The sequence below is a fragment of the Aplysia californica genome, unplaced genomic scaffold (assembly GCF_000002075.1).
Source record: "Aplysia californica isolate F4 #8 unplaced genomic scaffold, AplCal3.0 scaffold00882, whole genome shotgun sequence".
In the NCBI taxonomy this organism is placed as follows: domain Eukaryota; kingdom Metazoa; phylum Mollusca; class Gastropoda; order Aplysiida; family Aplysiidae; genus Aplysia; species Aplysia californica.
This window is the reverse complement of record NW_004798152.1, coordinates 154,963-169,663: the sequence shown is the minus strand read 5'-3', so window position 1 is coordinate 169,663 and position 14,701 is coordinate 154,963. Positions and strand designations below refer to the sequence as shown.

General features: G+C 37.4%; 1 protein-coding gene across 1 annotated transcript in view; it reads right to left on the bottom strand.

The window, feature by feature from the left end:
* Positions 1–14,701, bottom strand: part of LOC101852283 (calcium/calmodulin-dependent 3',5'-cyclic nucleotide phosphodiesterase 1A) — a gene marked incomplete at its 5' end in the record, with an annotated part of 95,606 nt that overhangs the window by 39,348 nt on the left and 41,557 nt on the right. Inside the window, 3 exon segments of the mRNA XM_035972870.1 lie at positions 921–987; positions 2,075–2,257; positions 12,573–12,623. Of these exon segments, the coding sequence (XP_035828763.1) occupies positions 921–987; positions 2,075–2,257; positions 12,573–12,623 (301 nt within the window).

Below are 14,701 nucleotides of genomic sequence, written 5' to 3'. Positions count from 1 at the left end.
AATATATAATATATATTCGGCTACTTGGAAACACATGTGTCACTTTTCCCATAAATTACAACAGCTACAGAGTTGAAATTTAGCTAGTACCTGCAAAAAGATAGATAGGTCCTCATTAAGGAGCCCGACTATTTATTTATTCATTTGCTGAATTTAAAAAAATGTATTTGACAAAATGTATCCGTCCCTCTTTGGCCTTTGTGATTATACCACTTAGACACGAAACAAATCTGCGTAGCTGTCCTTCATTGAGAAAGTGCCGGAAGAGATATTTTGCGACTCACATTTTGTTTTGAGAGTGTAGATCTTGACCTTCTAATTGTTTGCATCTCTCAAAATTTGAGAGAGAGAGTGAAAGTGAGGCAGACAAGCAGATAGATAGAAAGAGACAGAAAGAGAAATAGGAAAGATAATATAGAGAGAGGGACAATCAGGGGAACAACCAAACGGTTTTTTGTTCTTCTTTTCTCCTTCTTTTCCTGTTGAAATGAGCGTTTCACTCATTCACCACCTCCATCCTCACCCTTCCACCGTCCGTAAGTAAATAAAAGACCTGGCTGCTTTGTCACCATCGTCAGGGTCACATTTTCTAGGCAGAACCACACACTGGTAGTTTTCAGTCTAAGACAGAGTTTTAAGGCAGTTGCAACACAATTAGGTCAAATAATAGCCGAAGATTAGGAGTGTTGCTAAAGAGTAACATGTAAAGAAAAGAAGGAGGAGAGATAATGCCGACAGACAATCGATAGGATCCTAGGAAAGAAGTAAACCAGAGCGCATCCGCCTACCTTCCAACACGCTAGTAAATAATACTCTGGACATACTCGGGAGAATAGTTTCTTCAAGTGAGAACCGAAACGGCGTCTCTTTCCTGCAAGGAGAAGGGCTTACTTTCCACCACAAAATGACAAAGCACTCACCTTTAACAACAACAAAACATGAGGAGGGACATGCAACCCTACAGAGCTGGACATCCGCCGGTAGATTCTGTAGAAAAGTAAACAACGTACTTAAAAAACACCATAAACCAAAGAACCCCCCCCCCCCCACCAAGGAAACAAAAACCAAAAACAAAATGACTCATATTTTTTGTTTCAAAAGACGTGGGTTTTTTTCTAGTATAATAATATGAACTTATTCGAACATTGTGCCTCAATCTCAGTTCAATTATCCTTTTAGCAAAGGTTGAAGATTTTTAAAACTTATGTAGCACTTCAAGAGAACTAGACAAAACATTTTAAAAAATTAATGTAACTTATGGTTAGCTATAAAGTGTCCTCTTTTGTAGAACGGTGACGAGTTTAAACCTTTTGTATGTGAACCCCCCTCCCCATAAAGAACAAAAACAACTTTAAAAACCAAGAAAACAAGATCAAGAATAAGAAAAAGAGCAGACAAAATCGAAAGAAGAGGTGAGAAAAGAAGAAGAGGAAAACAACTTTGCACTTTTCTGTCAGGGCCCACCCTGCCTAACTTGAGCACATCTCAGGACAAAGACGTAGATTCCCGGATAAACATCTTCCCTGCACACAAGGGCACTTACACCTTTGGTGTGCATGGCAAAAACTTCGCGTTTTGTTCCTATGAGTGTTAGTTGTATTTTTCCACTACCCGGGTTTGGCACTCTTATTTGAGGGCCTAAGACCAGGAGAATGATAAGCCAACAAACGTACCACAGACGCTGGTATCCCCCTTAAGAACCCTTCTGTTTCGTTATCGGAGTACAATAACGGTCATTTAGAGCAAGGAAAAAGCAAAATAGACTGACAGAATCAACCAAAAAGAGGAAAAAGAAAGCAGGACATAACAGTGGCGTCTTTCAACAAGCCGCCTTTAATGTCTTTTAAACAACAACAGAAATTACAATAAAACAAGAAGTGTTACTAGAGAGCAACGATAGAAAAGTAGGAGGAGAAATAAAGACGGCAGAGGTTTGACAGGAGAAAATGAGCGAGTCACATAGGAACACCTGCTTGCCACTCACACACACCCGCCCACCCACCAACCACCCCCCCCCACCCAAACACACACAAAGTATAGAGTGCCACCCTGCACTCCACTGCCCCTCACCCACCTGTCCACCATGATGCCAGCGCGTATAGCGTGGGCCACGCTCCGGAACCGTGGTTTGTCCTCCCCCTTTCGTTTCATGTTGGACATAGACCGGGTGAAGGTCAAGGCCAGCCAGTCTCTGACCTCGCTGGGGACTGCATCCGGTTCGACCTCGCTCAGTTCATCATCTTCTTCACACAGACGTCTGAGGAAGGGAGAACGTGAGAAAATGTCAACAAATGGAATCTCAGACGTGCCCCTCTTACTTTGTACCATTATGTTTTTCCACTGATATTTCTATGGATCCATAATAATAGACACAAGAAATTTGTTTTTGTTTCTTTGGTTCTTCATTTAGTTGTTGTTGTTGATGATATTGTTGTTGCGGCCATGTGTGATTGAGGTAGTGGTTGGGGTGGGCGTCGATTTTTTTTTTATGGGAGAGGTTTTCATTTGGAGATGGAGTCTTGAACATAACGTGCTAAAGTGTATAGATAACACTTAGACATAAGTTAGAACTTGAAGTTTTTCCACAAGACCAGGGCCAAACTACATGCCTAAAAATAACTGTTGATCAAGAGAACATTTTAAAACACGATTAGAGTTAGGTGAAGTATTAAAGTTTATTCCTTGTTAAAAGTGGGAAATCGTCTACTCCATAATTTTTATTCTCAAACACAGGGATGGGAAGTTAAGCATAACAACAATAATGTCTCTGATTTTCAATCAGTCTATCATATAACAGAAGCTGCTGGTCAATACAGATTCTAGTTTAAGATGTCAGGAAATTATACGCATAGAACATGAAGAGACATAAAAGATGAGAGACGTCTTAAGAAAAGAAAAGTTAAAATGAATCAGACCATATGAATACTGTATCGTTGTGTAGAAAAATACTGCTAGGCCCCCTTCCCCGGAACTTATTCCTTATTTTTATGAACTGAAATATAATATACATTAAAATTTAGCAGGGTCAGTAATTCCGTCACACCTCACAAACGTGTTTAATGTCATGGGACGTAACCATGTATATGTGGCTACTATTTGGCATTTGCGAACCAAAAAATGTCAATTGCAGTGAGTGCAAGGGCATACATGTTCTGGACTTTGCTGCGTCGTCTGGAGTTTCTTCATAGTTTGTTGTCAGATTAAATCTGATGTAATAACGTCTTTCCCTTCCATACTGACTTAGGCCACGACTTCGCTCTTCCACTGGCTTACGTTCTGCTATGGTGTGTTCTCCGGCTCTAAAGTCGATCGCTGTTGAGGTCAGGGTCACTCTGATGGTTGTCTTTGTATAGCTGGATCAATTTGGTTAAAATGTGTAACACTTCAGATACACAATGATACTTGAGATTCTGTTTCAGTACAGAAATAATTCATTAAAAAAAAAGCATAATCTTCTTGTTTTAGATGAAAGTGTTAGTTAGCCTGCTCAAACATTTGCTATTGTTTTCTTTCTTTTAGAATAAAAGACAAACGTTTGCCGAGCGTAGACAAGGACAGCTAGCTAGGGAAATAAAGAAATAACATTACTAAAGGGCTGCTCTTCAATTATTTCCCCTGGACATGTTTCTTTGTTGTTAACCTAGCACTTGTCCGTTAGTCCAGACAAGTTCGTGTGTCCGCCTTTCTGTATGTCTGCCTGCTTGTACGTCTGCCTGCATGTTTGTCCGTCTGTCTGTTTCTATCTATATGTCCGTAAATAATATTCACGAGAAAGTGTCATATATCTTTGCGTTAAGTTTCTTTCTTTTTTTCTTTTTTCTTTTTTTCTTTCTTTCTTTCCTTTTTAATTCTCTTTTCGGGGAATGCTTTTGACTGTAAAGGAAAGCTTGTAACTGAATAGTATATATTTTATGAACAGATGAAATTATTATCAAGAACAGTAATTTTTTAAAAAGCACGCTCTGAGCTGTCAGCTCAAAATAAGACTTCAAACAAAAATATTTTGAAAAAAATGATGTTATTCCAACTCAAGAAACGAGCAACAAGGATACTGTAAACACTAAATTCCGCAAAAACAATAAGAATGATTTGGCTCGAGGCACTTCATCATTCCATCGCGCCATCGTCATTACACAAGAGCTTATTATAAGTCCTTGCTTTCTTAAAGTTTAGAGAAAATTAAAGAAAAATTGAGCACCGAAATGAGAATTTGGGCAGTCGTCATTTTTCTACAAATAGTTTAAAACAAGGAATGATATAACAAAGAAAAAGACCCCAACTTAATAATTACTTAGATTTTAAAAAGTGTATTGTAAAACAATGCTTTTATATGCAGATGGTCAAAAACTGGTTTTGCTGATTGTGGGAAAGTGATGACGATTTAAATATACAAAACATTCTGATTCAGTGTCGATTGCTTTTCAAACGTACACTATTTTGCTTCTAAGTAAATCTTCAAGAATAGCTAGTCGAAAAGTGTAAGACACTCAGATTCCTCTATAGTGAATTCATACCAGTTCCAATGACGAAAACGGTACACAAGGTGAGAAGAAAAAAATATCAATAAATGTAAAATTAGAAAGAATGGGAGTCACTTTTCTACAATTCATATTCACATGTCTTTTCTCAATTTCGTTTCACTTCTTGTTCTCTATTTCTGACTCTATAAACTTTACTGTCTTTTTAAGTGATCCAGTAGCATCTATTGATGGCCATTAAATACGACTCAAAGTAGTCTACAGCAAAAATACGAATAACTTTAAGCTTATTTAGTTGCTATGATAGTTATAAAAATTAGACTAGCAAACTCCTCTAACTGTGAGAAATCATCTGTTCAAATGAAACAAAAGTTAATTATTTAACAAGTAAAGGTGAAATTAATAGGAACTTCAGGGAACCCCACTTCTCTAAACTGCAGTTGATTGGACACAAAAAGAGATTGACTTGAGAAAGAAAAAAATAATAATATCGTGAACAGTGGTGACAAAATTACACGGGTTTGAAGTACGACGTCACATAGTAAGGAAGGAAATATAGGATTATTTAATAAGGAGAATTCAATTTTTAAAAATGCAACACTTGAGAATAAGCCAAATGGAAGGGGTGAAGATGGTGACAATACTCAAATATTGGATTCTTTCAGAGAAAGCATGCAGTATCTATGAGTAAGCGGATATGAAAAAATCACGGTTTCTTGTTCGCAATCAGAAATAATAATAATATGGCATACGAGAAGGCGTTGTAAGTTCTGTTAGTGGAGTATTTGTGGTGTTTTGTTTGTTTCGGAGTAGCGGATTTTGTACAGCGGAGACCACCAGCAATTAACAACCACACTGATATGTTACTTGTAGTAATCAATGTTTTGGCACGCACGTAGATAAATAAGCGGTTAATGAGCGAACAGTAATATTATGTAAGCTTAATCTCAAAGCAAATATGTGGTACCACGCGGTTAATCTTGCGAGAAGCTGAGAAAAACTGAATATTATATTCTAGTTAGAGAAAATCCTCAGCAAAATTTGAACTGATTTCCTACCGGTTCCCAGGCAAGTGGATACATTTCTTTGCTTTTCTATGTTTGTGGGGCCTGAAAAAAAAAGAGATCTAATGAGAAATACGTTCTCCTGCGCTGCAAGTATCACTGTGATTCCCTGGCAAGTAGAGACAATGTGGGCAGAAAGCTCAGACCTTGTCAAAACTAGTCCTTAGGTTCTATTCATAAACCATTTAGCTAAACAACTGTCCTTTAATTTTTTGTTTTTAAAAAAGCCTAACACGTTTATTGTGATTCAGAACAAAATAGTTATTATGATCGGAATAATGGGTGGAAAGGATAATAGATTAAAAACAACAACAAATTTACAAATTTCTCAAAATTGTTCTGGAAAACGGAGAATTCTTTTATTCTCAGACACAACTACTTATAAACTGAATTCATGTGCAAGCTCAACATTTGCCTGTCTCTCAAATTCCAAGATAAAAGAAATAGTCGAAAAAATAAGCCCAGGTGAACGAAATTAAAAATATCATCATAATTCGTAAACGTCATAAAACTACTGCGTATTGTCAAACAACAGCACCATGAATCTGTTCATATGCGTTGAGCTGCTTGTTAGTTTGTTGGTTTGTCTGTGTTAATTTTCAAGGGGGTGGGATGGACGTGGATATCAAAAACAACAACAAAAACAACAACTAAACGACAGTTATAAGAGATTTATCCTAAAACCCATCCCCTTTTAAAATTGGAACCTAATTTTTAAAAAACCTCGAACAAACAAAATAATAGCAACAAACAAACTAACAAACAAAAACCAATAATAATAACACCCAAAAAATCGACTCAATAAAGAAAGTGCATGTCATTTTTTAACTAATGAAGACAAGGTTGTGACAAATTTGAAATGGGGGTAAACACACGTAGCAAAACGAAACTTGTAATTATGCACACTAAAGTCAGATACTCCGAGAGGCTCGGTAAAAAAACCCCACACGAATGGCCACAAAGAGATAGGCGAAAAGGAAAGAAAACTTCTAAAACCACAGGTTTCATAAATGTCTTTTCCGTGAAGTTGTGGCTCTAAATTTGACAACAAGCTGAAACGTACTAGATCTAGTAAAACAAACACGACATAACCACTCAGTCCTTATCTACAAACAAATCTACGTTGCCTCATTAAGTATCAACTATCAGGAAATGTGAGAAGAATGAAAACCGAATACATGGTCTCTCTTTTTTTTTCTCCTTATCTCTTTCTTCCCTTTCTTCTGTCAGCTTTTCTTTTCTTAATTTTCCCCGCATTCCATCATCACCAACCGCTACTGATAATATAATAATAATAAATAATAATAAATAGCATTTGTATAGCACATACCCCAGCTCAACAGCAGGCTCTATGCGCTTTACACTATATTATTACCCCAGCAGACCATAGAACATTCCGTAACATTCTCAGCTTCCCTGGAAGCATACAGTGCAAGCAGCTGATTAAGCGCTCAAACACTAACAAACTGACAAGATCTTTCACTGTCTATAGCCGGGTACCCATTCCCACCTGGGTAGAGTGAGGAAAATTCGTGTAAAGTGCCTTACTCAAGGACACAACGTCGGGTCCCTGACGGGATTCGAACCCACGACCTTACGGTTGCGAGTTCGAGAGCCTAACCACTAGGCCATCGACCTATAATAAAACTGTCCACGTACCATACCATGTTATCTTCTAAAAAAAAAAAAAAGCAGTGGAGTAAGAACTAACGGACGTATCGAGTCCTCTGATGTATGTGAATTGAGGCAGTATGGTAAACAATTATTGACATTAGACAGCCATTAGGATTTAATTTTTGGTGTTTATTGTCGTACTGAGTTGTATTAATTATATTATATATTGTAAATTATATACATAAAAATAATATACATATATATATATATATATATATTATATTTCTTTATTTGTACATATTTAGTTAGTGCGTGTATGTGTGTGTGCGTGTATGTGTGTGTGTGTGTGTGTGTGTGTGTGTGTGTGTGTGTGTGTGTGTGTGTGTGTGTGTGCGTACGTGTATGTATGTGTGTGTACGTGTGTGTTTTGTGTGTTTGTTTTTGTGTGCATGTGTACATAGAGAGAGAGAGAGAGAGAGAGAGAGAGAGAGAGAGAGAGAGAGAGAGAGAGAGAGAGAGAGAGAGAATAACTGGATATTCCAAACACCGTATCACCGCCTGTAAGCCCCGCGTGCATACACTAGGGACATGTTCACCCACCGCGCGGTCACGTGGTATGATGTCACTAGGCGGTGAAGAGAAACAGACTGGCAAAATTGCCTCATTTGCCTACCGGTAACCGTGTGAAGAGCGGACATTTTCCTAGTGTGAGCGGGGCCTAATTAACATTAAAAATGTTGGATTGCAAACGCAAAACGATCATGCATATTGTGTAGGTTTAGATAAGGTATCATAAGCGTCTTTTATAAAACTAAAACTACATTATACATTCATTCTTTCCTACTAACGAAGTCATTGCACTGCAAGTTACTCACATCATCATATTAAAAAGCGGACTGTAAAACTGTTCAACTACATATTATGGTCAGTGGGTAGCTACTGGGAGACAGACTATGCCCACAATACGGTCACACAGTAAACACCACAATGCGTTTGACAAACAGGGACATGTGGAAACAGAGGAAGAGATGGCCTCTGCTAACGTTTGTATTTCGATTTATATAAAAGGTTTGCCTATTACTGGTAAAGCGAAAGGGTCAAAATGTGAGTTCGTTACTCAACAAAGAGACAGAAGTCAGGATATAAATATAAACATCAGCATTACCTATAACAAGCAATTTAATAAAAAAAAAAGAATTCGACTTTGCCTTGCAAAAAGAGGTATATATATATATACCAAACGCACACTGATTTTAACTCCATGGTCAAATACTCTCTTCAGATCTTAAATTTCTTTTTCTATGGATTCGTAGGGTTTGCCTTAGAATTTAACAATATAATATTCGCACCTGTGGCTAGTTTGATAAATAACAAGCACGCTATTTAGTTTTGTTTATGTAAAATATTTCTACGAAAACAAATATCATACCTGCTTTTATAATCACAACTATAGCTCTAGCTCAATGTTTTACTGGAAACAGGAAAGTTGTTACTTCTTCATAGCTTATGTTCAGGTTAAAAGCAAACGTCATATGGGGGGATCTCGTGGTCTACAGGTTCGGTGTTCGCCTTATATTCAATAGGCCACGGTCGAACCTGACATCGACAGGAAATGTTTTTCTTAAAAAAAAATAATGCTTTTTACCTTTCCAGCTGTATAATCGTGTTCTGTTGTTTGCTTTCGTCTCCACTTTCTACCTCCTCCCCCTCCTCTCTTTTTGTCCCCTCCCCTGGGGCCCCTGGCTCTTTCTGCTGCCTTTCTACTGTTACTCCTCGACTCTGTTTTGCTTCTGTCTTTCAGCCTCACACCTAATCTAAGGGTAGGTACGATCTACCACCTAGTCTTCTCGGATAAGGACGAAAAAATCTCGAAGGTCCCGTGTGTAAGTTGCGCACGTTAAAGATCCCCTGGTGGTACTAAAATCGATAAGAGTAGGCTGAGAACTCCACCCGGGCAAAATTCAAATCTGATTTCTACCAAACTGAATTACGCTTAATGTGTCCTGTACTCTTATTTAACCTTATGCAGTTGCGAGCGTGGTTTTAAAAAAACTTACAAAAAATAATGAAAACAAATAGTTTTTAAAACGTCATTTAAAAAACCCGACAAGTACTGAAAATGAATACTTTGTGGTAATTGGGAAAGTTACACTGCAATATTAGTAACCATTAGTTCGGGTGCCGTGGGGGGTGGGAAATAAAGAACAACCACATTGATTGAATGATATAATTATTTGGGTTTTTTGTCTTGCTTGTCGTCTCATCTTTCAGGCAACAGTAATCGATAACAAACTCTGGTTACATTCATGATATGTTGACCTTATAGACGGTACATAGTGTTTTATTGTAGCAAAGACTATTCATCGTTCCTATTCTATCATTTTACGAAATTTTCTACACAGCTCACTGAAAACATTGTGTGTGCGTCTTAGCTGCCTGGTATCTTATCCTCTGTCAACTTTGAAACAACAGAAATAAGACTTGAGCATACCGTGTGCTTGCTTCAAATAATTTCGCAAAAAGGTACACTCGAAAGAAACACTTTTATTAACTTAAATTGTATAATACAATGACACTACAGTCTATACACGGTAGGGAATATTCATACATGTACTATAAGATAACATAATATTCTTGTTACGAGGGTACCTCAACACATACACCAGTTGCTTCCCCTAGAATTTCATTAGACCGATACAGAAACCACAAAACTACTACAAATTGTAATACTCTAATTCATTGTCTACGCCGATCCGAGCCCTTTACCTTCGCCCCCCCTTCCCCCTGACCAAAGAGTATGTGTGTGGTTTATTCTTTCAGACAATGTTCAACAGTTTTTCTTACTGAAACAGAGATTATATTAAAATAATTATGTTTTTTTCAGAAGCAGAAGTAAATCAGTTTAGATGCACGTAAATTCTAAGATTCTCAATCACAGTAATATGTTGGAAATAACTTCAGTCTGATTCTAGAGGACTTTCAGAGAAGAAAAGAGGATGGGGGTGTGTGGGTAAGGGGGGAGTTACCATTTTTGTACAATTAAATATACTATCCATTTCATAACGGTATTCCCCATGTCCCATTGAACTTTATTGTACAGGAATTGATGCTCTACTGATATTTTACAGAAACAATTTACATTTTATTTTACAAGTAATTTAGTTTTACAGTACTTCATCCATTATCAGAGTACCAGCATGGTGGCTCGAATGACACCATAGTATTTATCTATCGGACCCGTGACCACGAGCTAAAGATGGGACCTCAAACAAATACACTAAGGACTTTCAGTCTGGTAATGACCGCCGACATAAAGCGTTTCTTTGGATGCCTCGAAAAGGATGTGTGTATCTCTGATAGAATATTCTCAAATAAAAATGTATCCCTTTGTACAACATCTTTCAAAATCATGCTTTATGAAAAACATAACACAGACATTACCACACACACACACTCACACACACAAATACACACACACTCACACACACACTCACACAAACATACATACATACGCACACACACAAACACACACACACACACATACACCCACACAGACACAAATAAACCCTTGTGCAAAAAATTGTTAAGCTCATGCTGGAGATCTAAGCGTATCCTCTTTTCAGAAAATTACTGGTATTTTCCAAAGTCGAGTATCAATGAAAAGCCTACCCACAGTTTCCGATTAAGAGGTATGTTTAGTCCAACAATGTTACCTTCACTTACTGATTTTTTAAAGGTGGAAAATGGGATTGCAAAAACAGGAGACAGGAAACCGGCTGTCTTTACTTTTCGATGGGAGTTGCCGAACGCGGTATTGCATAGGCGTCATATCTATACACTTGAAGGGTTCAAGTAAAAACCAGGCTAAGACACATTAATCCCTCCATGACTTACCATTTTTAAAAACTTTTCTATTACGGACTTGACTTTTTCTTAAATCTTTTTGATGTTATAGAAATACACTTTGATAACCAGTTGGTTTGATTTTCACTTGATTGAGTGTATAGGAATATCAAACAGATACTGTTGAAAGGGTTTATTATTAATTTTTCATGTGTAAAAATGGACAACCTATTTTTCACTTGATCCCTTAAATTTTAATTTCCAAAAAGGCAATTTGACCAGATTTTTTGGTCATTTTGAAAAGAACCCTAAAACAAAACCAAAAAAAAACAACCAAAAAAAACCCCAACCTACAACAACACCAAAAACCCTCAGTAAAATTCATTCTCGAAAGTTGACAAAAGTGGAATATCGGTACAACATTGCTACTTTATTTGACGCGTCCATATATAAAACATTAGCTGTACTTAGCAGTCTAGGAATACGATTGCCAAATTTTACGATCAAAGGTCGCATTACTGAGTAAATCTTGTGGTCCCTACTATAATCCATTTTTAAAGACAGACGTTATACTTGTATTCTTCATCAAACAACAGCCATATTATAAGACAATTTGAAAAATCAGCTGTATTTGATCAGTAAGCAGCGAATCAATCACTTAGACATAACAGATTTATCAGCAGCAAAGTGAAGAGATGGTGAATTTGTTTTCGCGCGCAGAAAATGATCAAAGAGCAGAACTGGCTAAATGGCATAAGAAATACAAAACCAGTCGACAAAATAGAACCAGAGTAAGAATTAAAAAACGGGAAGTCACTGAAAATTAAGTGAAGCCAGAGTGACGATGGCGAAGACACACAGTGGTGATGACGTATACATAAAGTGGTGATGACGTACACACAAAGTGGTGATGGCGAACACACAAAGTGGTGATGACGTAGACACACAGTGGTGATGGCGAACACACAAAGTGGTGATGACGTAGACACACAGTGGTGATGACGTATACACAAAGTGGTGATGACGTTAGGACTGACAAACAATAGCAACAGATTTGCACCTGTCCGTTTGCAGTTAAGGCAGTTATAGTCACGTTGAAAAAAAAAAAGCCTTACACGTATTACCAACGGAAAGGAAGCACACACACAAACACGTTTTACGAGGCAATGATGTAGTGGCTAAAGTAAAAAAGTATAGATGAGTCAAAATGAGTGTTCTACTAATTATTAAAAAAATTAACTTAACAAAAGTAAAACATGGCAGAATTTCAGAAAACATAGATTTCAATAGTTCTGGGCCACGTAATCCCCAGGAACATAACATTGCATGTAAAAGTCAATGTGAGTTTATGCAAATTAAGATGTAACGAAAACAACTTAAAGAACTAAGCTTTGTGGGAAATGAGAAAGGTGTAAACTCAAAAGGGGGGGACAGCACTTTCAACTTTACTAGGGTGCATTCGACGAGCTGTTAGTTATGGGTTATAAAACATGAACGTCCAACTATATTGTTAGTAGGTCTAGACTCAAGTGCAGGCGTGTTAAGTTACGCCACTGTAAATACACCTCATTACCTCGCTGTATGACTCAGGGTAGAGGAGGAGGAAGAAGAGGGTTCTTTGGCTCTATACCACCGAGGAGGCAAAAACAGAGTGCAAGATGAGAATTATTTCACACATTCACAAACACAGGGAAATCACAAAGAAAAACGAAATTAATGGTACATCTTACACTCGAAGTTCATTCAAGGAACTGAGAAGTGAAGAAATTATACTTCTTTTACACGTCAAACTTCAGGAATTTAACAGTTTCATAAAATGAGATGTACAAAGACATAATGAATCCAGACAAACATTTCCGATAGCAAATATTGGATTTTTTTCAGAGTCAATGAATATGGATAATAAATACGTTTCTAAAAAAGATATAGTAAAATCAAACAGCTGAAGACAAAATAATAGGAAAAAGAAGTTAATATGAACTTTGAAACATCAATTGTCCTCAAGAATTTAACAAACCATAGAGCTTAGGCACTACTCTAAGCCATAGGAATCACAACATGATACAAAACAATATAAAAAAACATGACTATGTGTATCATACTTGATAAGAAGACATTAAAATGATGATAGAGAATTGCAAAGATTGGCAGGACGCAAGCCCACGCATTAAAGAAGGAGTCATAATAACACGTTCACTTCTAAACGAACTAGAATATCGGAGGCCCTTGCAGCGTAGACAGCACAATGGCATCTTTGGTGGTTACAAAAATGACAACAACGACAAAGACAATGGCAACGACGACAACAGCAACACTTTTGGAGACACGGACACTTTTGCAAGGCAGAAAGCTAACAGCAGGGGTTTGACAAAGACTAGGCAGATGGTACAGCTTAGAGCATCAAAATAGAAAAGGGCGGGTATGGAGGAAGTTGCTTGCGGAAAGGAACTTAAATCTAAGCTGAGCACAATATCTGATGGAAGAACCAAGACACATGCAAGTCATATGTTCTGTTAAAGTTTTAATTTTCTTTTCGTCACCAGAGTGACCCCTTAACTGTGACTTATTTTAGTATCAGAAACTTGAAATGACATTTTCCCCTCATTTAGGGTTACTAATGAACAGCTACTCTACTCGACTGGTAAGACATATATCAACATTCGAGTTTTGGAGGTTTTAAAACGAGTTCAAAGACACTGAGTTTAACGTTATTCTACTGTGTCGTTTTGGGTTTTTTTTGTTTTTTTTACAGTTCTGGATTGCTTCTGCGGGGACGGATAAGCTACATCAGTTTAAAGATACATTTGGGAGGACATAAAACAATGCAGACAAGTACAAAGACAACTTGTATGTCGTCAGGTGTTCATAATATATCTAACGGCGAATTGTTTAACTAGTTCCGTTCTCCCCAGCTAAAAAAAGAACATCTCAATACAAAAACAGACCCCGTAAAATATTACAAATCACGACCTGAGCGAGATTTTATCAAAGCATAACAACAACAACGCAGCTACTTTGCATATTTCTAGTGCTTTATTTAATGTAATCTTACTGTTACATCCCAGATCATAGAATTGAAAGAGATACAAAGAATTCTATATATTCTCATCAACTAGCTTCCATACATTCTTTCTTAGGTTAGACTGAATAAAGTGCAAGGAGCTTGCTGCCAAGTGGGGATATGCGCTATACAAAATGTTATTTATCTATTATTTATTAGAAGAGGCAATCTGCTGCTGTCGATATCAGTTGTAATGTACGTGCACTTCTCCACATAAATCATAACAAACAGATTAACACGACAATTTCACTAAACCGCAGGGAATAACATAGGAAACAAGGCCATAGAAAGTCCTTGAGTCTGTGGCTGTGTATACTTGCATATATTATGTATGTGAGAGTGAGGGAGTGAGTTTGTTCCTTCTTATTTCCTATTGAGGCTAATTTAGGAGACATCGAGAGAGAAAGAGAGAGAGAAAGAGAGAGAGAGAGAGAGAGAGAGAGAGAGAGAGAGAGAGGTGAGAGAGAGGGTACAGGAGTGAGAATCAGAGAGAGAGAGAGAGTGAGATAGAGAGAGAGACAAAGAGAGAGAGAGAGAGAGAGAGAGAACGGGAAAGAGAGATAGATGGATAAATAGATGGATAGATTGACAGATTGAGAGAGAGCGAGTCAGAGAGTGAGAGAGAGAAAGATATATATATA